Raw genomic sequence first — 26,386 nt, 5'->3', positions numbered from 1 at the left:
CTGGGTGGCTCAGTCGGTTAAGCATCTGACTCTTGGTTTCGGCTCAGATTATGATCTCAGGGTTGTGAGATCAAGCCCCAAGTCAGGCCCAATGCTGGGACCGCTTAAGATTCTCTCTCTCCCTCTCCCTCTGCTCATCCCCCCTCCACGTGCGTGCATATGCAGACACACATACACACACTCTAAAACAAAACAAAACTGAGAAGAAATCGAAGAGTTTGAAAGCTGAAAAAAAAAAAAAGCCTTAAAAACCATTTAATCTAGTTATCTTTCCTCCTTTTGTAGGAATCCAAGACCCATAGAGGTTAAAAATGATCTGTGCAAAATAACACAATCAATCAGAGCCAGATCTAGTATTCAGATTTTAGATCCCATGTAACTATATATGGAAAATAAAGATACACATGAGCCTTCCTCCAACTAACTGTGACCCATGGTTTGCAAGGTCACGTGTTGCTCCTTCCTCCCTTTCACCAGCCCTAGTGACCTAGAGTTTATTCTTGATTTGAAAGAGAAAATGGACTTTAAAAACCAAAGTACACAAGATCTCACAATCACCAATCTAAGAGAAAAGGGAACATGGACAATGCTAAGACTAGAACAGATCACCCTCTTAATTTAAACTATAAGTGCTGTTTTTATTCAGCCTCCATCTCAATAAATGACCTCCAAGTCTACAAAAGACCATATATATAAGTATCTGAATATAAATTATGTCTATTAATAAGGTAAAATATCTAGGAACAGAGGCTTTCAATATATATCCCTTATTATGAATATGCAGAGTCTAATGTGTAGCTATTTTATGAGATGGAGAATGTAATAAATGTATATATGATAAGGCTGTTCTATTTTTGTCTGCTAGTAAGAATTAGGAAAATGAAGAATGCAAAATAGCATAATTCGGACTAAAACATTTAATTTACAAATTTTAAAAGGCAATATATTTATACGAGTTCACATTTTGTTCAAATTTGAATGACAAAACTTAAAAATATAACATTAATGACATCCCATTTTATGTCTGGAATTTGAAAAAATACAAATTATCTCAAGTTAAAAAGAACTTTCAGTGATCAAATAAACTGTAAACTATGTGTATACTGCTGCAACTAAAAAATCTCCTCAGCTGTTTAACAGAAATACTCATCATCCTTTGTCAGGATTAATCTTGAATTCTGGGAGGTCCTCAAGAACACATTTTGTGCATAAAATGTGACAGAACGTATTTGAGATATTCTATACTATCCCAGAAGTAAAGACAAAGAATATTAAGTCAGTAAATTATAACTGGTCTTAGTCCTAATTCATCTCTCAACCGGTATGATATATGTGGCTATAAATGTGTGTATTATTTAGAATAATAAAATATCTGGAAAGGAAAATGAAATTATAAGCCAAGGGTTGTCAAACTTTCTCAGATAGTAAATAGTTGAGGTTTTGAAGGCGATACCCTCTCTGTCTGTCACAGTAGTGTGAAAGCAGTCATCGATAATAGGTGAACGAACAGGCATAGATATGTTCCAACAGAACTTCTCTTTCAAAAATAGGCAGCAGGTCAGTTCTGTCCTGTATACAATTAATAAAACTGTCCCACCCACCGAGATGCACTAATGTACTTATCAAAGCATTTAGTTTATCTGTAAATGGCACCAAGATTCATAAAGTGAAAGAAGGATATAATTGATTACTAATCCTAACAATACAGGCTGGAGGCAAAAGTAAAAAGACAAATTCTTAAGTTCCAACTTAAGACATTCTTACAAATACATGCCAATTTTAAAAGTTATATATACATAATAGCCTTAAGAATTTCTATTTTGTGAGGAACAATGACATAAGATTTAGCATTCTCTTTACCATTTTTTCTCCGGTATGGGACGAGGCACAGCATTGACACGACAAGGAAAGTTGGGCTGACCTGACAGATTTCGGCCAAGTATTGTACCAACAAGATTTAGAGGAAGAATAACAAAAAAACAGATGCAACAAACGGCCACCTGTAAATTAAATTAAAATGTGTATGATTACTCAGAATAACAATAACAAAAATAAAGGGGACACTTAAAAATTTAAACACAATTTGACCACAAAATAAAATGTTTAAGTTCAATATAGGCTAAAATTGTGTAAGATACACACTAATGAAAAGAGGCAAAGAATGTGTCTTGAAATATTAGAACTGAACTGAATACAAGGCGAACTGCTTCCCACTTCCTGCAGTTGCTCATGTTCCCCGTTCTTTCATGTGCAGAGAAACTGCATCCCTTTTTTCTCTCCTGATGTCGCTTTCAGCTGTCATGCTTCTAACATATCCTTTATCTTTTCTCGTTATAACCAACTTACTTACTTCGCTGTGTTTTATTGAGCGTGTTATTTCCCTATTTTATAGATGAAGAAAATGAGACTTAAGGAGAGGCTAAGTAACTTCCCATGCCCACACCGCTAGGAGGCGGCCAGATCAAAACCTAGGTTCTGATCTCCCTGTCTCAGACGGAGACCCTGCTCTTTTCTATTCCACACTGCCTCAGGATCTTAACAACACAAGCGCATCTCTATTTACACACAGATGGGTCATTACTAAAACGGAAGTATTTTTCTGCCCATCAGCAGTTCAAAGTCTAAAGTTATAGGGAAGACCATATAGAGATTCTAGAACCAAAGCTGTCAGTTAGGAAAATAATTATTTCTATGACTTTTTTCTTTATATAAATCTGGGTATTCAAGGACACACACTCAAGCTCCTTTCCAGCCAGCATCTGGTTAAGACCACCACTTGACTCTGAACTCCTATAAAATGGGAGGGCTGAATTGCCTCTAAGATCACTTTCAATGATACATATTAGGGTTCTAATAAAAAGTAAAAGTGAGAAAAGTGAAAGAAAATTGTGAAGAAACTGAGAGAAATGAAGAGGCATGGGGTAGAAAATCCAGTTATTACATGAGAAGAAGAGTCTACTTTGAAGCAACATTAGTGAAACCACATCTTCATTATATCCTTGTATGTGTTGTGCTTGTGTGTTTTAAACAAGCCAAAGGTTACCATCTTTCTTCCAGATAAAACTTGTATAAACATATGAGAGCTAAGAGTGTCCTGGAATTCCATTTTAAAGATCAGGCTTAGGAACTCAAATTATTGGTATCTCAGTTTAGACCTATTAATAATATGAATTTATGCTCATATAACAAGAATATGTGAAACATGAAAATAAGCTGTTTTTAAGATATATTAATCATCAGAAAATATTGCAAATTATACATTGTCTCATACATACCCAGGGGATGAATTCTGTCTCAATTTTTGCTGTTGACTTCTTAATTATTGAGATTTGCTATCATTAAGTATACAAGACCCACAAATAAATACACTGTAACAGAGACCAATGTATTTCCCTCTTAATTTACCAGAACTCTAATTTCAAATAAGAAATGAAGAGAAGCTGAAGAAAATATTCCTATAGGAATGACATGGTCTAGGAGAGTGGTTTTCAAATTGTTCCACAAACCCCTCAGGTCCTGCTAAAGAGCTTCAGGAATTCCACAAGCATTTAATCTGAATCTTCTTTTGAAAAGAGTGTTTTTAAAAAATATTTTAAAGTGTGATAAAAAAAATACACATTTTCAAATGAGTTCTGTACCAAATATTAATACACTGAAGCTACCATAACCAGGTTAACTCATTTGCATACAAATCTGAGAATAGTTTCTCCTGTTAACAACTCTGTGTACAGAGTTGGACTTCTTGTAAATGTGTCATTGATTAGGAAGGTTCATGAGTCCACACTGGTCCTTTGTTCTCCCTTGCCTCCCACCGATACAATTCTGGCCTGCACACATTTGTTCACTCAATGTTGTACAAGCAAATGCACTATAGCATGTGTGTGACAGCCAAGTAAGTGGCAAGTGATGTGAGGGCATATATTGCCTGTGTGCTCATTCAAAGCATAACAATAATCAATGAAGGAAACTATAAAATGTCTCATTAAGACATTATCAACTGTTTGGTATTTGTCTAATTTTTTCCCGTTTTGTCTATTTCCTTATACATGATAAAAAAAAATGTGAGCAGTTTGTTAGAAACTGTTAGAGACTGAACTGTGAAACCAATTTCCTACTCTTTTATGTTCAAGTTCTGGATGAGTTTACTTAAAGAATTACTCTGAGATTGTAAGGCAAGCTGTTAAAAAAAGAAGTCACATAAACTAAATCATTGGTTACTGATGAAGACATAACTGAACTCTTATTCATACCCCTTTATATTAGATCTGTATTCATCACAACTTTATTGCTTCTCATTGAGAATGTTAAGATATTGAATTTCCAAATTTATTTATACTAAAAGATTCATGCTTCTATCTATTTTCTCTATTGGGCTTCCACAAAGTTTCATTTTAAAATGAAATTTAGCAGCTAAAAGTTAAAAAAAAACAAACAAAAACCATTAGTCTAATACACTGTGAAAACTCTGGAACTCAAACCAATATAGGGCCCTCCCCTAGCCTCCTAGCCACTGTTCCTGGACCAACAGCAAAAATAGGCAGTGGGGGGAGGAAAGACTTACTCCAGGTTGAGGGCCTCCACTATCTACAATAAAAGCAAGTCAGAAACAAGTACTGCCTATCAGTACTTAATACCCCAAAGATGTACCAACTGGTCAACTCTTCTCACTCTCAGTCACAAACCAAGAATTTGGCTAGTACTTATTCTACTTATTCTGCTTCCAGACTGGCCTTCTACGAAATCCATGGTGTGAATGAAATGGAAAGGGAAAATGCATTCTGAGATGGGCTATTTTGGAATGCTAAAGCATATAAATTTTATTTATGGTGATAAACAAGTAATTGCTTTTAGGCAAAGTGATCCTCAGGAAATAGGATCAGTCTTATCAGTCATTATGTTCATGCATTTCTTCAACACCTGCTCAGACTAGGCAATTTTTATTACTCATTTTCTACCTCAACATTTTATACCTTTAAATCTATATAAAAATTACGAGCTTCAGTTTAAGCATTTCAACAACAGGATCTATTAATCAGGGCACTGCCAACTCAAACACGAATGCCCGTAAGAAGTCTATCTATTTTATGAGATCATTCTCAATACGCTAATAAGTAACTTTTCCCTCTGCCTTTTTGGACTTCAGTACTCTAACAGAAGAAACACTGGATTTGAAGTTAAAAACATATCTGGTGAACCTAGCATCATCCTGATACCAAAACCAGGAAAAAAAGAAAACTACAGACCAGTATCTTTCATACATACATACAGATGCAAAACCCAGTAAATTTTAACAAATGGAATCCAGCGACATATAAAATAGATAAATACATCATAACAAATTGAGGTTTATCAAAGGAATGAAAAATTAGTTTAAGATTCAAAAATCAATCAATATAAGTGACCATATTACCAGACTAAAAAATGAAAATCAGGGATTATCTCAAAAGATGCAGAAAATGCCACTGCAAAATCCAACCTCCATTCAAAATGAAAAACTCTCAGCAAACTAGAAGCAGAAGGGCTTCATCAACTTGATGAAGGCATCTACGAAAAAAATATAGGTAACACTTTACTTGATTGTGTAAGACTGGATACTTTCCCTCTAAGAGGGGGAACAAGACAAGAAAGTCTGCTCTCACTGCTTCCACTCAACACTGCACTGGAGGTTCTGGCCAGTGCAATGTGGCAAGAAAAAGAAAGAAAAGATATACAGATTAGAAAGGTAGAAATGCAAGTATCTTTACTCACAGATAACGTGATAATCTATGTAAAAAATCTTTAGGAGTCTACAAAAAAAGAAAAGAGAACTAATAAGTGACTTTTGCAACACTGCAGGATGCAAAGCCAATATACAAAAATCAACTGTTTTTTAATACACTATCAACAAACAATCCAAATTTGAAATTTTAAAAATAACATTTACAAATAGCATAAAAGATAGAAAATACTTAGGGGTAAACTCAATAAAGATGTACAAAATTTAAACACTAAAATCTACAAAATGTTGCAGAGAAAAATTAAAGATACCTAAATAAGTCAAGAGCTATACTGTGTTCTATAATTAAAAGACTCAATATTGTTAAGATGTCAATTCTTTCCAAATTGATCTACAGATTCAACACAGTCAAAATCTCAGCAGGTTTTTTTGTAGAAACTGACAAGGTCACTCTAAACTTTATATGGAAATGCAAAGAACCGAAAAATACCAAAACAACGTTGAAAAAGAACTGATTTCAAAACTTATTGTAAAGCTACAGTAATCAAGACAGTGTGACACTGGCATAAAAACATTACAAATTAATCAATGAAAGAGAACAGAAAGTCCAAAAATAGATCCACATTCAATGATCAGTTCATGATCAACAAAAATGCTAAGGCAATTCAGTGGGGAAAACATAACTTTTTCAACAAATGGTGTTGGAACAACTAAATAGCCATAAGCAAAACAAAATAAAACTCTACCCTTAACTCATACAATAAACAAAATTAACCAAAAATGAATCATTGATCTTAAATGGATGATATTTAAGAGCCCAAACTATAAAATTTCTAAAAGAAAACACAAGAGAAAAGCTTACTGATCTCTGCTTTGGCAAAAGGACAGAAAAGCACAAACTTTATAAGGAAAAAAAAAATCAATAAATTAAACTTAATTGCTTTTGCTCTTCAAAAGATACTCTTAAGAGAATGAAAAGACAAGCCACAAAATGAAAGAATATACTTCCAAAATAAGTATAGGACAAAGGACTAGTATCTACAATATGCAAAGAACTCTTCCACTCAACAAGATAACAACCTATAAAAGAGAGGCCAAAGATTAGAACATTCATTAAAAAAATACAGGGATGGCAAATAAGCACACAAAAATATCTTCAACATGATTAGTTATTAGGGAAACGCAAATTAAAACCACAATGAGACACTAGTATGTACCCATTAGAATGGCTAAAATTGAAAAGACTGACCACATCAAGTGCTGGAGATGATGTGGAGCAACTGGAACTCTTACACAATAATAGTGGGAATGTAAAATGACAAACCACTGTGGAAAAGTTTAGTGGTTTCTTTTATCTTTTTTTTTTTAACTATAGCTGACACACAACGTTATACTTTAGCAGTTTCTGGAAATATTAGAATATCATATGACTCAGTCATTCCACTGTAGTTATTTGTCCAAGACAATCAAATATATATCCAACACAAAGACTTCTATATGAATACTCATAACGGCTTGTTTGTAATAGCCAAAAACTGGAAATAATCCGTTACTGGGTAAACAACTGTGGTATATCCATGAATATATGGAATATTACTGAGCAATACAAAGAAACAAGCTATTAATACATGCAACATCAATAAATCAAAGTAATTTTCTGAGTGGAAAAGGATAAAAAAGAACATACTCTGTGATTCTATTTAGGTGAAATTGTCGGTAACACAAACTAATCTATGATGACAGAGAGCAGGTTGGTGGTTACCTGAGAAGGAGGGAGGGCAGGAAGGAGGAGGATAAAAGGGGTGAATTACAAAGGTACACATCGAAACTTCTGGACTTCATAAATACCTTCTTTTTTTGATTGTGGTGATGGTTTCCCAAACATGTACATATATCAAAACTCATTATACTTTAAATACACACAATTTATCATATATTAATTATACCTCATTACAGCTATAAAAATATACAGACCAAAAGAAGCCATAAAACATTCTACATTCAGCACTCTCAGAATAAAGCTAAAATTTCTCTTGGCAAAAAAGAAGGAAACAAATAAAGAAATAAAAACAGATCACCACCAGCAGCACCACACCAAACAAAATGTGATTTGAGTCAATTACCCTGCAAGAGTGCTGGGTTTCTGCTCCTGTAAAACAGGGATAATGTATATCACTAGCTCTGCCTACCTCTTTGGGTTCTTCTGAAACCAGATAAGATAAGGGGTATGAAAGAGCTTTGTGAACTACAAAATGCTACACAAATGTCTCTGTCCTTATTGTAATTCATCTTGTCAAATTTGGCACATCATTTCAGTCAGGTGAGATTGTTTAAGATGCTGTCTTCATCATTCCATATTACTAATTTCCTCCCCAATCTCACATCCTTTTTCAATTTAATCATCAAATCACTATGCCTTTATACAAATCATTAACAATTACTTGAATTGGCCAAAGTCAAGATCTACTGAAAGAGAGTATGTGACATATTATCAGTAATATCATCCCAATTCTTTAATTCTTTAATTATTTCACTATACATCTACCTGACTGTACCATTCCACCTACATTTCCCTACCCTGTCAAACAAGATAAATACTTTACATTCCTATTCTTCTTGTCTCCTAAAACCTACCAAAAAGGAGAAATGAAGTTGTTCTAGCATTTTTGTTTTAATAAATCCATAATAGCTCCTAATGTTCATTATTTCTGTGATTTAAAAAATAAATTTTAATAACATTCTAAAATCTTGTGCTTTATCAAGTTCACCACATTTTGTAAGGTAGAATCCACTTTCTTCCTTTCCCTTCTGGAAAAGTAAATTTGCTCATGTCCAGTTTTACAATGCTTCTGTTCCCTTACACAGTTATTCAAACATTACTTATCAGCATGATCTCTCAGTATGTCTAAAAGGTCATTTACCTAAGCAGCAAACTTAACAGCTAAGGTGGCTAGGTACTCCTGTACCATCAATCCTCTTACCTATTTTAGGCTTTACTTCCCCCTTATCAGGGATTATTTTCCTCTTGTCTTTTCTTGTTTTAAAGATTACTTTATTTAATGAATAAAAAGAGAAGAATGGGGTAGAGCCATTCTTCTTTCAGCCTATGGTCTTGCTATGAAAATATCCTTACAAATTCTTACTTGCCTTAGCGTTTGTCAAAAATTCAGGTTGGTTAATAAGAGTTTTTCTAACACTATTTTTATAGATCTTTATTATTCTTTTACATTTAGGTATACTGTATTCTCCTCACAACTTTTGAGAGATCATAAAATAGTACCTGTCCCTTAATCTTGGCTGCCATTTTTTCCTCACTGTGGTAATTTCTGATCACATATCATGAATTTCATTTTTGAGAGCCTCCAATTGTTAAGCCATTTTCCCAGTTACAGTCCAAGACTTGGATAATGAGAGAGGATTTCCCTAAATAGTTTTCAAATCTGATTTCCTAAAACCTATGGCATATTTCTGGGATGCCTGGGTGGCTCAGTCAGTTAAGCATCTGCCTTTGGCTCAGGTCATGATCCCAGGGTCCTGGGATCAAGTCCCACATCGGGCTCCTTGCTCAGCAGGGAGCCTGCTTCTCCCTCTGCATGCCGCTCCTCCTGCTTGTGCTCTCTCTCTCTCTGACAAATAAATAAAATCTTTAAAAAATAAACAAACAAACGAACAAACCTATGGCATATTTCTGATAATGGTCAAGATGTCGCCCCCCGCAAACTAAAATAGACCTGAACATGACAAATACAACATGGTTCATCCATGACTCCTGTTTCTTTTCCACCAACTATTCTACCCACTCAGAGACAAAACAATAAAGTATAATAAGTCAAGGATTTATCAGTACATGCTGAGCTTATTATTAGGTTATTAGTTTCTATGCTACTTTGCAACTTTGAGTTTTAAAACTCTGCAACTGGTTTTTTGTCCCTTGAAAGCCTACAATAACATCAAATGTAGGATTCGAGATTTACAGCCCACAAGACTTCATGCCTAAAACCTGTTTTCAGAACATCCTGAGAAATCCTTCCTCATTCCCAAAAAGCTCTCACAGGACCAGAAACTCTGGGTATAACACCTAAATCATTCTTGAACAAATTCCCAAAAGAAAACGTTTCTATCTTCCCAGAATCAATCTGATTTCAAGTGCCCTCTCTCCCTTTCCCTACAGCCAGAATAGAGCTCTGGTCAGAACACTCCAACCTCAGGAACAGGTATGTTTGTCCCTGGACAGTCCATGACCCTAAATTTTATTCAAATGCTCTCTTTAGTCTTCTTGTAATACTCTCTTGACTTTAGGCACCATCCCTTAAACCTAGGACACTAGATATCAGCTCAGATTACTACCACCACCCTCTACTTATGTTTATCTTTATTTAGCTAAGAAGATTGAAAATTGTTCAACAAGTTTAATCTGACATGGATTTAATGGCTTTTATGTGTAATTAGGTATGCAGAGAAGTTGGGAGTCCGAGGACAAACCTTGCCCACTTTCAATCCTATCTTGGGCTAGTCCTGGTGACAAGAGTAGTATTCTGACAAAATTCCAGATCCCTAGTGGGCAAAATCCCTATTACTCAGGTGCCTCAAGAGGGCAAGACAGAAGCCTGAAGTCACTTTTACCAAGGATGGCTTAAACCCTCATTGTGAAATATCTGAGAAAACAGAGTACTAGAGACAAGATCACCCAGAGAAAGGGCTCAGTGTCCCAGAGACCAAAGGAATGGGGACAGAAACTAAGGCCTGGGGAAGAACATATAGGAGTATCTGAAGACTCTGATTTTCAAACTAGGGTGTTCAGTTAAGTAGGGGCATCCAACTTCTCAGAAACATATGCTCTGGGAGACTTTCAGCTGACAGATCCATCCCCAAATGCTGGGAACTAGAATCAGGTAAACACCTGATTTAGAGCAAAGCTTTAAAAAATTAAAAAATTTAATTTTTCATTGGCTTAGGATGAAGCCATGAGCACTGAAATTATTCAAATTCCCAAGGACTCTAATGTGTACCCAGGGTTGAGAACCATGGAGTTTATGAGACTATATAACCACTTCCTTCATAATTTCAACAAGTCCAATAACTAAAAATATAATTTTCAGTAGTTAAAACACTTAATGAACACAAGGTCAAACATTCACTCAAGTTCTTAAATTTCATGTTCTAAACAAATTTTGATACTTTTAAAAGGAGAAAAAAAATGTTAGACCACACAGCTGATTAAAACTTGAGGGCAATGGAATGTCTTTCACTCAGCATTCCTTCACTCCAAATTAGAATGCAAATCAAGAACATGATATTATAGGTGCCTGCTAAACACCAACAGCCAGTCTTCTACATACCAAAGATCAATTTTATAAACCTGCTCTGGCTCAGTACAGAGTCTGAAACTGTATTCTAGTAGTTATTAATTATTAAATTATCTAAAGACAAATTACATTGAATATTAACATTTAAAACCCCATTTATGAGTGGTAAAATTTACAATTTTAGTGAAACGAAGCAACTTCAAAATATAATTTTCACATCAATTCAAAATTTTATGAGGAACATTAGAGCAGAGTCTGAATTTTCATTTTTAAAGCACAATGAAAATAATTAATTCAGCAGATCATCTGTAAGAAGTCCTTGACTCTGTATAGATACTTTCTGATGGCCTGGAACTACTATAAAGCAAATTCTTTTCCATTTCTGAATGTGATTAATTACTTTACCCTTTCCTAACTATTATCACTTGCCTTGGCTTGTAAAAAACAAAAACAAAAAAAACTCCAATTTTGAAGCAATTGTCAAAAATGAAATATATAACTAAATAGTATCAATAACTAAAAAGTACCAAAGATTTAGTAAAAATGTATATGCAATGTCTGTGAAAAACCTGGATTATAAAACAAAATCAGGGTGCCTGGGTGGCTCAGTCATTAAGCGTCGGCCTTTGGTTCAGGTCATGATCTCAGGGTCCTGGGAACAAGCCCCGCATGGAAGCCTGTTTCGCCCTCTTCCACTCCCCCTGCCTGTGTTCCCTCTCTCGCTGTCTCTCTCGGTCAAAAAATAAATAAAATCTTTAAAAATAAATAAATAAATAAATAAAATCATCTGGAATTTTTGTGAAACCATTTGATAACTCTCATATAACTGAAATAAAACCAAAATAAGATTAAAATTCAGAAAGAGTCCAGTTAAAGTTCTGCCACGATCTGTATGACCTTGACCAAGTTACACAACCTCTGTGAAAAACAGTAACCATCCTACACCTTGCATACATGTGCATATGAGCGTGCACGCATTTGCATAAGTGTACATTAAGACTAAAGTCTACTCCAGGCCTAAAATTGTTTCTAGTAAAAAGGTAACAACAAGAAAAATTTGGAAACTGTGGGTTATCTCTGTAGAGCACTGGTATATATCTGTGTTTTAGTTTTAATATAGTTAAAAAATCCAAAATATTCCTAAGTCTGTGATTACAGGTAAAATATGAGATAGGATTTTAATGTCCAAAGTAATACATATTATCAATATAAATGTTTAATGACATTCTAAAAATAAGTACACTGCTACTGAAAAAAGAAAATGTGTTCTGGACAAGCTTCACTACCTACCACAACCAATGTACCCACCTATCACCTTAAAACACCCTCATTTCTTTATTCTTCTTCTACAATATAGTCACCAGTTTTTCCCATCTCTGATAAAAAGTATAGTATTCTCTTGTCATACTTATAAGTTGGACTTTCACTGTACTGGCTCACTGAATCAAGAAAAAATTTCCTTCAGCTAACTTTCTAGGACTGGGCAGGGACTGGCTGCAAATACCAAACCTCTTCTTACTAAGAGGTACTTCAGAGAGATAGCAGGCCTCATATTAGAATGCTTATATTTTTCCAGCTTCAAAGTAAGGTTCAAGCAACTTACCATTGTCCCAAAGGGAATGGCTCTTGAAGCATGGTAATAAATGGCTATAAAGTTGATGAAGAAGGCAGTGCCACACACCATAGCTGGGATAAGAAATGCCCCAATAAACATCTGCTTTATCCATCTCCTTCCTGAAAGAGAAAGGAAACAGTGAAAATCGGGGGGGGGGCATATATTAATGTTCATAAGGTACCAAACTATTCTTTATTTAGCACCAAGTTATTTATTTAGAATTCTAATGTAAAGATCTCAAAATTTGCCATTCTAATAACTGTTTCAGGACAACAGCTAATGAAGACCAGTCCGGCTATGTAAGTACGTCTAGTGAAAACCTGTACTGGAAAAGAGCAATGGATTATAGTAAAATATTCCAGTGTTCTGTCCTGACCCTGCCACTGAACTGCTGTGAACTTTGGTAAGTCTCTTGCTCTTGCAGGGCTACAAGTTGGCCTAGATAGGTGTTTTCAAACTAGTACTTGGAGTTTGGGAGCTTCCTAGAGGTGCCCATGAAGTCACTGGTGAAGGAAGAGCCCCAAGCCCTGCTTCAACCAGAACAAGTCCATTTTCAACAGTTTTACATATTGGAGTTTCATGTAAGCTTTAAAAAAAAAAAAGTTAAAAAACCCCTGGTGAAAGGGGTCCCTAAATTTACTTTTAGCTGTACTTTTGATTATAAACATATATTTATCAAAAGGGAAAAACAACACAGTGCATCTCATGAGCTCTCTCTCAGCAATTAGAACTACAGACTTGTAAGTTCCACTATTTCTTTTCTTTCCTTCTTTTTTAAAATTCGGGTCTTAAATTCATGACCCTGAGATCAAGACCTGAACTGAGACCAAGAGCTGGACACCTAACCGAATGAGTCACTCAGGCACCCGTTTCACTATTTCTTTGTATCTCCTTGAACTGCCAAAATTCTGTACAGTGAGCATCTGTTATTTAGATAATCAAAGGAAGGAAACTATGTCAATTTTAAACTGTGTCATCAAAAATTCTAAATCATGTTCATATTGATCAGGAGAGTAATGTGGAGCTATCTTTCTAATACAGTGGAGTATACAAGCAAGAGCACTACAGAGGAAACATCTGCACACCGCTCAGGAACAAAACAAGGATTTCAGAGTGGATCACTATTAAAATTCAACCCCACAACCAAAAGCAATATGGACCTAAACAGGAAGTACGATAAGCAAAACAAGCAATACCCTAACTTCTGTTTTGTTCTATGTAAAGCTCTTTTAAACATCTATCTTATAGAATTGCTAGCCCAAATCTTAACATTCCTCCAGAAAAACTCCTTGATTCTGAACTTTCACCTCTATTTTATTTCTTTCTCAGGTAACTTTCAAGAGCCCCTCCTTTTCACACTAAGATTCAGCATTTGAACACAAAAGAGTGGCAATTCAAGTATTATTTTTCCTATTTAATTCTAACTCTTCCCTAGCACTCTTTTCCTAAACTTTTATCTTCTCAGACTCAGACCGATATTCATAAATTCCATATTCAATTCTATTACTCCCTTTCCCTCCAAAATCAAAAAGAATCACACATTCCAGTGGGTACAATCAGTAGCAGACAAACCTGCATTGTGCTTCCTGCTGCTCACCACACCCTTGGAGATTCTGGTCAAGTTCCAGGCCACCCCTAGCTTTAAATTGGGTCTGGAGGACTATCCAGCACCTTGAGGACAATGTACAGACCTTGAGCTTCATTGTAGTTCGAATTCTGGGATAACTCTGAAAAATTCTCAGTTTTCTGGGTTGACCTCTTACACTAACCTGATTTTTAGGGATCGCTCAGACAAAATATCAGGACATGACTAGACCTTCTCAAGCCACTGTCAATCAGAAAATAACCTTTAGGGGCACCTGGGTGGCTAGTAGATTAAGCGTCCAACTCTCGATTTCAGCTCATGATCTCAGAGACATGAGATCTAGGCCCGCATTGGGCTCCACTCTGGGTGTGGAGCCTGCTTAAGAGTCTCTCTCTCCTTCTCCCTCTGCCCCTCCCCCACCCCTCCCAACCTGTGTGCTCTCTCTCTCTCAAAAAAAAAAAGAGTTAAGTATAGTAAAGTTTGGCTGGTGTTCTTAACTTGTTATCAAACTAAAAGCAAATTTATGTCCGAGTATGAATAAATTTCCTGTTTTAAATAATTTGTTTCTGCTGTGGAGATTTTTCTAGAGGTCATAACCTAACTAGTTTCCAGGTCAAATTCAAAGCAGAAATTAACTTAGGCATCCTTAGTTCCTAAGGATCATAGCCCCATGTAAGACTTGTTTCCCATATCTGAACATAAAATATAGACACTGAACAGATAACTAAAATAATTATGGACAATGATACTCCCTCAGGCAAACCAAAGATTATTTATACTGGAGGTATAGATCACATTAAGTCTAGTAGGACCAATAAAAAAAAAGGCAATGGTAAACCAGAATATCCTGGAGGAATTTTAAATGATCCTATGTATGCTCTAAATGCCAATAACCTGTAAGTCTAGTTAACTAAAAAGGCAGGATTCCTTAATGCTGACATTGCTTAGGACGAGCTGGGAAAATCACGTGAGAAAGTCTCTATCCTTAGGAATAAAATTTTAAGGTCTTTCAACAACCCTTCATTCACAATGCAAAACTACTATTTTCAGTACTTTTCTGACCACAATTACAGGGAAAACAAAAAAACTTGAAGACCCTTGGGTACCATCAAAGAAAGAAACACCAAGGAGCAGTACCTTTGTATCATCTATGTATCCCCCATCATTTGCAGATCACAACAGTAAAGAAGCAGGGGGGGAATTTAAGATGAAGTGCCCTTAGCAAGACTGTGACACAGAATAACAGAAATCTTTGTGCAGGGTCCTTTGATAAATATTTAAGAGTCAACAGAAATAAATAGCTCTCCTTCCTATTCTCCTTCCAGTACAGACACTTTGTCCATAAGCCATAAAACATGCCTTTATATTCAGCTGTAACACTACTCTCTGTGGAGGCCTCCCATGGAGCACATCTAGGGAGTAAGGTACCTCAAAGCAAAATAATATCAATAACTTAAATATACTCTTTCCAGGGTGCCTGGGTGGCTCAGATGGTTAAGCGTCTGCCTTCGGCTCAGGTCATGATCCCAGGGTCCTGGGATCGAGTCCCACATCGGGCTCCCTGCTCCTTGGGGAGCCTGCTTCTCACTCTGTCTCTCTCTCTCTGTCTCTCATGAATAAATAAATAAAATCTTAAAAAAAAAAAAAATATATATATATATATATATATATACTCTTTCCTACATGTTCCTCAGAGCTAACTTCACAGTGGACAATGGAGATAAACTTATTATTCATAATTTTCAGAAATAAAATGCAAAGCTTCCATAAAAGCAAAACAGACCACATAACAGCTTTAGTGGAGATTATGTGAAATAGGATAACAAAGTATTTTACAATGGCTGTACTGTCCCTTTTAAATTCCAAATACCTCATGGTAAAATAGTAGCATCTGTAATTAAAAATACAAAGTGATAACTTGTAAGTTACCTCCTTGTCTGGCATACAGACTGCCTCCAAAATAACCATTCACTGGAGATGTAGCAGCATAGACAAATATGGCTGTACTGAGCATTGATCCCCTCCTAAAAAGGCGAAACAACATATGTATGTGGTAAGTTAAAGCCAACAATTTAAAGAAAACATCATAGAGTCCATCACATTAACATTAGTTTGATTTCAAAGATAAATTTAACAGGAACACAAAAAATATCATCCTGGACTATAAGGGATCTCAAAAGGTTGCCTAGTGAATTAATTTCTAGTTAAAATTGCACAGGCTACTAATTTTTTTAATCTGAAGTTAAATTTCATAATATATTCTAAACAAACATTTCACATTTCTTTGGCAAAAATATTAGAAGCTGGCACTAAAATTGTTTTGCAATCCTGTAAACCAATCACATCATATGGATAAGGATATTCATGTTCAGAAAAATAATTAGAATATTCCTCTTTTTAATTTAATTCTTAAGATTCTTGCCCACTGATAGAAATAAAAAATAAAGTGGAAGTAATATTTATATTAGCGATATTACCTCAAATGGTATAACACTGAGACTTTTCCTATTTCGTTTTCCTTACACTATTAAAAATTATTTTTAAAAAATCCATTAGGTCCACAAATCAACATTAATCCAGATCAACAATTTCTTTTTCTTTTTCTTTTTTTTTTTTTTAACAGAGGTGGGAAAGAAGGGAGGGAAGGGGCAGAGGAAGAGAGAGAATCTTAAGCAGGCTCCACACCCAGGACAGAGCCCAATGTGGGGCTCGATTTCATGACCCTGAGATCATAATCTGAGCTGAAATCAAGAGTCAGACACTTAACCAACTGAGCCATCCAGGCGCCCCTCAGATCAACAATTTCTAACCTCTTCTTCCACTGATGATAGCTAGAGAATTCAGGCCAACTCTCTTGTTGAATAAAACTGAACAAAATATTTTAAATGCCTAATTGCAAAGAGAAATATTAAGATGATAAATGACAGTATCATTTGCCATAATATAGAAATGTACTTAAGCCACTAACAATAAAGACTATTTTTGGAACTTATCATAACTAGGAAGGTAAAATAAAGTCTGTAGATAGAACACATAACCTTCTCAGTTTGAGCTAAAGAATATTCTTTTAAAGAGAATTTGTAAGAACATCACACTAATGTGTGTACTGGGAAGATAATTCATAAATTAACCATCTTCTGGGTAATAATTATATTTCACTGTACACCTATGTAGAATACAAAGGTATCATATAGTCTAGAAATATGTAGCACTCCTCTGCCCCAACACCTATGCTCAACTTCTTAAAGTGGATACATAATAGTTAAAACATTACAGTATTTAATTTCCATCAATATATAGCTAAATATAAATGTGGTAGTAATATAAGAATATGTCATTCCCATGTTTCAAAGATCGTGAGTCTCAGGGCACTTAGCTGACTCAGTAGAACAGGTGACTCTGGATCTGAAGGTCATGAGTTTGAACCCCATGTTGGGTGCAGAGCTTACTTAAAAAAAAAATTAAAAGATTGTGGGTTTCAAAGTTTTTAGAATCAAAATTTGTTTTTTCAACAACTGAAACACTGCAAATACTGTTTCCTTTCAGATTATCATTAAAAACTCTGACCCAGGGGCGCCTAGGTGGCTCAGTCATTAAGCGTCTGCCTTAGGCTCAGGTGATGATCCCAGGGTCCTGGGATCGAGCCCCACATCGGGCTTCCTGCTCGGTGGGAAGCCTGCTTCTCCGTCTCCCACTGCTTGTGTTCCTACTCTTGCTATCTCTCTCTCTCTGTCAAACAGATAAATAAAATCTTAAAAAAAAAAAATCTGACACATTCTCTGTTTGTAACTGGGTGTGTGAAGACTGACACAGGTCTAGCCATGCTGAAAACTGAAAGGCTGCTTTAGTCTAAGTCCAGTCTATTACCAGTCAGAAGCTTTTAATATTAGCAGAGAGGGTTCAAAAGGAATGCTCATGTGACTGAGAGTCCAAAATGCCTACCAGGGATTTAAGCTTGCAATCCCTAGAGACACTACATTAAATGAAGTGTCAGTCACAGTTTTAAAAACCAGACATACCCTTCATCTCTTCGTTTATATATATTCTATGGGCATTTTCCACCCAAAATACACCATCTTCATCTACACTGAAAAATCTGCTGACATAGGGAACCGCCTACTTGTTCATTTCTCCAAAACTCGAGGCGGGAAACATTTAAGGAGCTGCTTACACTTGCCAGCTCACCACTGTCCACCCAAAGTTATAGAGCAGCAGTATTTTTCCAGACTTACCCACAGTTTCTCCCACACTATGCCTTCTCAGGAGTTAATATCACACTCATAGGCATCCACACTGATACCGATCCTCTATTTATCTAATTATTTTTTCTTCTCTGATTGCTATGGCCATCACCAACACAAAATAACATTCACACGTTACATTATCTGCTTTTTATGTTTTAGAATCATTCTGACTCTGGAGTGAGTCTTAGAAATGTCATGTGCAAGGTTTTTCATTTTCTCACTACTTTGTATTTTTATTATCTCTATTTTCATTTCCATAGCAGAGCAAATTAAGAGACAAATTGTGGAGTGAGAGTGAGTGCCTAGGTTCAAATCCCAGCTTACTAACACCCCTACAAACAGTTGTATGATCTCAGTCAAATTACTTAACCTCTCTGAACTTTACTTTTCTCATGTGGAGAATGGAGAGAATAATAGTCCCTCCACAGGATGGGCATGAAAATTAAAACAGCTAATATGTATGAAGCACCTAATGGAACCTCAATAATGTTAGTCACTTTGATATCAAAATAATACTCACAGCTTTAAGACTAATGATATAATTAAGTATGTTCACTTCAAATAAGCACAACATAGAAAAACCATTAATAATGACAGGCTAAAATAACAGCACGTGACTTGCCTGCTAATACCATTTATCAGAAAGTTTCTTATTTCTAAAGTTGAAGGTCTACAAGCAAAAGAGCATCTGCATTAAAAAATGAACTGCCAAAACTGTAACCCTAACATCTGAGAAGGAACAAGGCAGAAACTTGAATTCTAGGAGGTTGCCCACTAGTAACTCTGAAGACTGTGACTGTGCAGTCAATGTCAATTCAGGAGTGACAAATTTAATCCAGTTATTTAAGGTAAAGGACACCTTTGTGGCAGATTTGAAATGTCTTTCTTGTACTTGGGATTTAGTTCCTCTGAAATATACTGTATTCTAAAGAATGAACTACCCACCAGAACACTAAAAGTTTAGGTTTTGGACAATTATTTTAAAGCTTATATGGTAAATAAGTTGCAAAGGTTATATTAAAAAAAGATAACAGAAACTACAGAAAAATAGCCTTATTGATTAATACATTCACTTCAGCTTACAAGCACTGAGTACCTTCCACACGTTTTACATAGGTGTTTTGAGAATTCAAAGATAAATTAAGACCTGGTCCTCGCTCTCAAGGAGCTTCTGGTCTAGGTGAAGCAACAGTAATTTATTATCGTTAAATATTTAACATAAAAATCAGGAGCCATTCTTTCAGCAACAATTTATTGTTTGTCCACCAAATGCCAGGCATATATAAGAAAGAATGCATTATGAACTGAAATAGAGGTATGAAATGTAACTGGAAACAAGTGTCATTCTGACAGAGAACTTCATGGGGCAGTATCTAAAGTACTTGAATTATAACCCCTGACACCTAGGCTCAGGGTGTGTCTGATTCATTGAGATTGTGGCTCTCTGAGCACAGGTTATAGGACCACTCAATAGGGACAGGAGATCTTTGTGAATGTACAACTTCTTCTAATAATCCAAAAACTTTTCTTGCAACCAATTTTGTTCTCAAAGAAAAAAATGTACCAGAAACCATGTAAAGGTAAGATAAATCATCCAATTATTTTTCTAACCTCATGTGCCTTTTCTACTACTCTTTTTACTATTAATTATTACTTAAGAGTTAAATATTACAATTAATAAATGTAATAAATATTAAATATTTCTTAAATATTATTTATTATTTCTCTTCTGTTCTGCAGAGAGTCTCCAGTTTGGAAGATAAATATGAAGTACCAATTCAATAACTGTGAAATTCTAGTACTTCTTATAAAGATCTAATTGTATCTTCAGCTTTCAAAAAAATGCTATTCATCTTCTCAAACAGCACTAGCTTATAAGTAACTCTGCTCATACCTCTAATGGAACATAACCTTTGTAACCAACCAAAATGTTCAGTAAGGCTAGGAAGTTTTAAAATGTAACAGAAGGGCGCCTGGGTGGCTCAGTTGGTTAAGAGACTGCCTTCTGCTCAGGTCATGATCCTGGAGTCCCGGGATCGAGTCCCACATCGGGCACCCTGCTCAGCAGGGAGTCTGCTTCTCCCCCTGATCCTCTTCCCTCTCATGCTCTCTGTCTCTCCTTCTCTCTCTCTCTCAAATAAAATCTTTAAAAAATAATAAAAAAATAAAATGTAACAGAAAAATATACTTCTAGCTGAAGATTACTGTCCATTATTTATCTGCAATAACATTTATGCTATTTAAATTCTAAGATAATTGAAATAAGCAAATATGTAATTATGATTGATTTAAAATGTTTAAGAACAAGAAAAAACAAAGTTAAATACAGATACTTACTCCGTATATAAATCTTCTATCATTGCAACAATAATAACAATAAGAGACACAGCAAATATCTGACATCCAGAACCAATGAGAGAAGAAAATATCAGTGGGTGACTTGATGGTCTAAATACATCTCCATGCACCTGCTTCCATCCATACTCATCTCCTAGGTCTCTATCCTATATACATATATATGTAGAGAGAAAAGAAAATCATTCAGAATGAAATTAAAATACATAAAGTAGGTGAAAAATTACAATTCCAGTTGAAAGTTCCCTCCCTCCAAACTTGTAGCTATCTAAAAGATTTCAAAATATTTAGAAAAGACATTTCAAATTTAAAATAATCACTGCCTCAATAATTTATAATGTTAAAGTATTATGGCATTTACTGAGGCTCAGGAAGGTGGCTCCCAGTTGGGCTCAGAGAGTATCAAAGAACGGAAAAAAGAAAAGGTCTAGGAGCAAAAAAAAAAAAAATAGTCAAAATGAGAGAAGAGCACACTGGCTCTCTGAACATTCCTATTCTTGCCATTTACATCACACTTGTGGCTCAAATATGAGAGGCCAGGTGGAGAACGAAAGAGAAAAAGAAGATTGAAACCAGTACTAGATGCCTTAAAAATGCAGAAATGTCCTTTATATCCTGGAATCTAAGAAAATATATGAGGAAAATATCAAACAGTTATATATTATCTGTTTGTTAATTATTATTTAACTGTCTATAGCACTTTTTAAAAAAGTATTCAATTTTTCCTTTTCAACCTGAATAAGCAAGTATCTAAAATAGTACTGGGCGCCTGGGTGGCTCAGTTGGTTAAGCGACTGCCTTCGGCTCAGGTCATGATCCTGGAGTCCCAGGATCAAGTCCCACATCGGGTTCCCTGCACAGCAGGGAGTCGGCTTCTCCCTCTGACCCTCTTCCCTCTCGTGCTCTCTATCTCTCATTCTCTCTCTCTCAAATAAATAAATAAAATCTTTAAAAAAAATGAATAAAATAAAATAGTACTTCGTAAGAAATATCAGTCCCTTAAGCTAATCTGGCTTTTTAAGGGCTTGGGGTGATCCTGGTCAGATATGTTTGAGAAGCACCAAATATTTTATCTACCTTGTGATACTTCACAATGCACATTTGCATATTACAATTTTAATCTGTTTAACTCCTTTCCAAACTTAATGACAGAGCCTATCTACACAGAACAGCCATTAACATTCTACAGAACACACACACTGTGCATAATACAGTGAAAGAATTTAGAAAACAAACCTCCCTCCCCTCTAAACCTACTAAACTAAATGTAAATTAATCCTTTCACCCACTCCCTGAATTTTATGCAGTATTTAACAGCATTAGAAAGATGTCAGTACAAGTCTACAACTTCCTTGCTACAATTCTGAAATCAAAAGCTCTGAAAACTGAAAGTTTGTTTCGGAAGCCTGATACATTCTTATTTGGTGGCAAGACTTGAGAGTGAAGAGGTTATCTGTACTGTTTATTTATCTCGCTTAAGGTGAACATTCATATGTTTTGCTGAAAAAAAAATAAATATATTTTATTATGGGGCAGGTAATCAGAGCATGTAAAAATATTAATATATTTGATTAGAGACCCCTTTGGGAGTTTTACACCTTTCTTAAACCTGAAAATTCTGAATTCTAAAACTCATGTAACCTACATTCCAACATTCAAAATAACACTGAGTTAAATCATTTTTATAAACACAACGTAGAATGTTTGCTTACCATATCATCCATTTCTTCTTCTTTACTGTACCGGGCATAATCTTTTCTTAGAGTTCTCATTAAAATCATTGAAACTAAGCCCACCAAGAAGATAACCATCATGAAAGAGTTGAAAATTGAAAACCAATGGATCTAAAATAACAGAAAATAAAATATCACCAACATGAGGTATCAGTCACAAAATTCATAGGTTTCGTGATTACAGTAGCATGGTAATGCAAAAAAAAAAAATTTTTTTTAAACTTTTACATAAAAATCCAAACTTAAGACACAATGGGGTGAGTATTCACTATGCAAGGAGACTGGCTTTCTTTACAGTAAACTTCAGATGCATTAAAAACATGATCTCGTATACACAGCTTTTCACAATCAATTTTATTGTACAAATAAAGTACAATTGGACCACACGGCATATGGTATTTAGCACCACATAGAAAGAACACGGGATCTGGAATCAAACAGGCCCGGGTTTTAACCCAGACTCTGCCAATTTCTAGCTATGTGACCCCAGCTTTCCTATATCAAAAAGGAAGACAATACTACTATCCCAGTTTGTATGGCTTCCCTTCCCTCTAAGTGAGCAACAACCTGGAAACCTTGTTAAAATTCCAAAGACCGAACCATCATAGTTGACTGCCACAGATCTGGGCCACCCTCCAAAAGGATGCTTCACTTGCTGCAGTTCATCTTCTCCACCCTGTCACCATCCTCATTCGCTTCCTTCTAAATGAGCTCCCCACGGTACAGAGAACGAGGTACCCCATCGGGTCCCAAATGTTCCCAAGGCTCTTGACTTTGATTTCACTCACACGTATGTCAGAATTATGTCCAGATTGTCATTCATAATCACAAGGTACAGTGTATCTCTGAGTGCATCTCAGAACTCAGTGCCTCTGACTCCAAATTACTTTGTATTTTATTTTTTAAAGATTTTATTTATTTATTTGACAGAGAGAGTGAGAGAGAGAAAGCATAAGAAGGGGGGAGCAGCAGAGGGAGAGGGAGAAGCAGGCTCCCCGCTGAGCAAGGAGCCCGATGTGGGGCTCGATCCCGGGACCCTGGGATCATGACTGGAGCCAAAGGCAGATGCTTAACCGGCCGAGCCACCCAGGTGCCCCTCAAATTCCTTTTTATTTTAATTCCCAAAAGTTCCTAAAGGGTAGTTCCAAAATTTCTCTTCTCTCACCAAGGCCCCAATTCCATTTATTTCTCTGCATTTTCCTCCTAGGCTTTCATTCCTTCTGTCAATTTCCTAGAAGTTGTTCCCTTCTTAAATCAATCTTTCTACTAGGCTCTACATCTCTTTCTTTCCTTGAGGTGCTTCCCCCCCTCTCATTCTGCACTGCTAAATTTGCACCTTTCTCCAGCATCAGTAATCACCAAAGGTCCCCATTTACAATGGTATCTGCTCCCTGGGGTGGTTATATGGCTCAAATAAGATAATAAGTGTAAAGTGTATGGCTTAGAGCCTAGGCTCATAGTAAAACACTAAAAAAATTGACAAGTTGTTATTTCTATTAATATCTTTCAAAGGGTTCACATGATCTTTTGTCCCCTTATCTCCCTCTCCTTTCAATGCCAATGCTTTCCAAATGCATTTGGAAAGCATTTTCACATTCTCTGTCTTCCCACGCTTACTCCTAAAAACGATACAGTCTCACTTTGCCCCACGAAATTTCTCTGAAAGGCCTGCAATGAACTTTTTTTAAACCGATTCAGCAATTATCTGTCCACTGTCCTTGCGCTTCCGCCACAACTCACCTCCGCCGCCACTACACCACCCTCCGTGCCGGCCTGCTGTTTCAACTCCTTCATCTTCGGTGCCTGCTCCTCCCACCCTGCGCGAACTTTTCCAAAAGCGCCAGGCTTGGGGCCCTACTGTGACTTCTTCAGGCCCTCAGGACTCCTATCCTAGCGCGCTCCAGGGATGACGGCAACACCCTCACCTCCAACCGCTACCCTGCCCCAAATCTCTAGCTCTCGTGCTCATTCACGTTTCGCACTTGTGCTAAATATGATCGTTTCCACTTGAATGTCTTTCTGGAATTTCAGACTTAAGAGTGCCCTAAAGTCAAGTCATAATCTTTTGCCTCACATATAACTCGCTTCTGATTTCTAACTGCTGCTAATGGTACTAACATTTGGCTTTGAAAATTTAGAATTATCTCTGGCTTTTCCCTCTCCTTAATCCTTCCTATATAATAATTATTAAATTTGTTTTCCTTTAATTTCTCTCTTGTATCTATCCCTTCCTCTCCACTCCCGTGCCATCCTCCACACCCTGAGGAATCCCTAATGGCCTCTTACTTAGCCTTCTTTATTTCTGTTCCCTGTTCTTCCTTCCAATCTAGCCTATAAAAAGTTACCCAGCAAATCTTTCTGAAACCTCATGTTCATATATCACTTCTCTACTCTAAAACTTAGTGACATTCCCTACTTTTTCACATATCAAATCTAAACTATTTTCCCTAATATTCTATACCCCTGGTAATATGGCTACCTACCTTATCTAGCCAACCTTTCTTTCCATTGTCTCCTATATTCCAGTTGGGCCTATCCTTCTTCAGTGACTCACAAATACAGCACATTCATTTCCAACTGTATCCTTCTCATAATTTCTTCTCACATGGGATCTACTTCTATCCACCTCTGTAAATTCTATCTACTGTTTAAAGCCCAACTCGAAAACCCTCTCCTCCACAAAACCTCTCATCTACATATTCCATTATTCATAGATGTACTCCTGCTCTAAACTTCTACAGGTACATACATAGAATATTTAACATGAAGGATGTACTGTTTTGTACAATTAGGCCAGATTTTAACTCGGGCTAATATGCTAAGTACATGCACTAGGATGAATGGCAGCCCTAGCTCTCTGTTACCCACCCTGAGGCTTCAGGAAAGGGACAAACTCTGTGGCCCTCCCTGAAAAACAGGAGATAGCCAATTGCCTCTGCTTCTCTATAAAAATCATTTTTTCCTTCATTTAATAACTTATTGAATACCTACTGAAATTATAAAGGAAATGATAAATGCATTATATTTTGAAATATTTGCAAAAAAGGGTTACATAAGATTTAAGTTTATCATTAAAGTACCATTCAAGATTTATAAAAACAGTCTGTAATTACAGACTTTTCCAAAGATTTGATTTTGTTCTCACCCTGAGAAATTAATGACCCAAAAGAGGATGAGAGAAAAAATTATATATATGTTTCTTATCTTCTCTTGGTCAATTTATCAAATTTTTGAAGAGAAAAGAAGTTTTATATAGTTACTATTCAGTAATAAGAAAGATACACCTCAAATGCAAAACTTTCTAACAAAGCTCCCTGCCATTTTCTAATCTAAGATACAAACTTTAAACCAATACCCATTATAATGTACTACCATTAACCTGACATTTTGTAATACCTTTTATTCCAAAAATTACAAAATGCTGTTATGATTTTGAAATTATTACAGCAAGGGAAATATTTCTTAAAAACAATAAAGAAACCAGATGTCACAAAGGGATTACTAATCCTATGAACTGCTGACTCCAGCACCCCCTAGTGTTGCTGACCCCAAAGCAGCACCCCAGGTTCATCATAAATTTTAGAACGCTGGAGAGAAATAGATACCCGAGTGTGCCACTTACTAAGCACCCGTTATGTCAAACACTGAACTAAGTACTTTATATACACTATCAAATGGAATATCACAACACTGCCCAGCATTACAATCCTTGCTTCACTATGAAGGAGACAGAAGCTGAGGAACTGAGCGACGTGACCACGGTTAAGGTGGGCGGCAGAGACAGAGTATGTGTCCAGCCCAAGTTCCTAAGCCTGTGTTTGTAGTACTAGAA

General features: G+C 36.0%; 1 protein-coding gene across 1 annotated transcript in view; it reads right to left on the bottom strand.

Moving 5' to 3' along the window:
* TM9SF3 (transmembrane 9 superfamily member 3) overlaps positions 1-26,386 on the bottom strand; it is a 74,072-nt gene that overhangs the window by 12,991 nt on the left and 34,695 nt on the right. The window contains exons 6-10 of the mRNA XM_028098690.2: positions 22,534-22,665; positions 20,804-20,970; positions 16,152-16,246; positions 12,626-12,756; positions 1,861-2,000 (exon numbers count right to left, since the gene is read on the bottom strand). Of these exons, the coding sequence (XP_027954491.1) occupies positions 1,861-2,000; positions 12,626-12,756; positions 16,152-16,246; positions 20,804-20,970; positions 22,534-22,665 (665 nt within the window). The remainder of the gene's footprint in view (positions 1-1,860; positions 2,001-12,625; positions 12,757-16,151; positions 16,247-20,803; positions 20,971-22,533; positions 22,666-26,386) is intronic.

The sequence above is a fragment of the Eumetopias jubatus genome, unplaced genomic scaffold, assembly GCF_037043125.1.
Source record: "Eumetopias jubatus isolate StellerSeaLion01/CBP00866 unplaced genomic scaffold, mEumJub1_p1.0 scaffold_17, whole genome shotgun sequence".
NCBI classification, from domain to species: Eukaryota; Metazoa; Chordata; class Mammalia; order Carnivora; family Otariidae; genus Eumetopias; species Eumetopias jubatus.
Note: the sequence above shows the minus strand (reverse complement) of the source record. Positions and strands in the feature narration are given on the sequence as shown.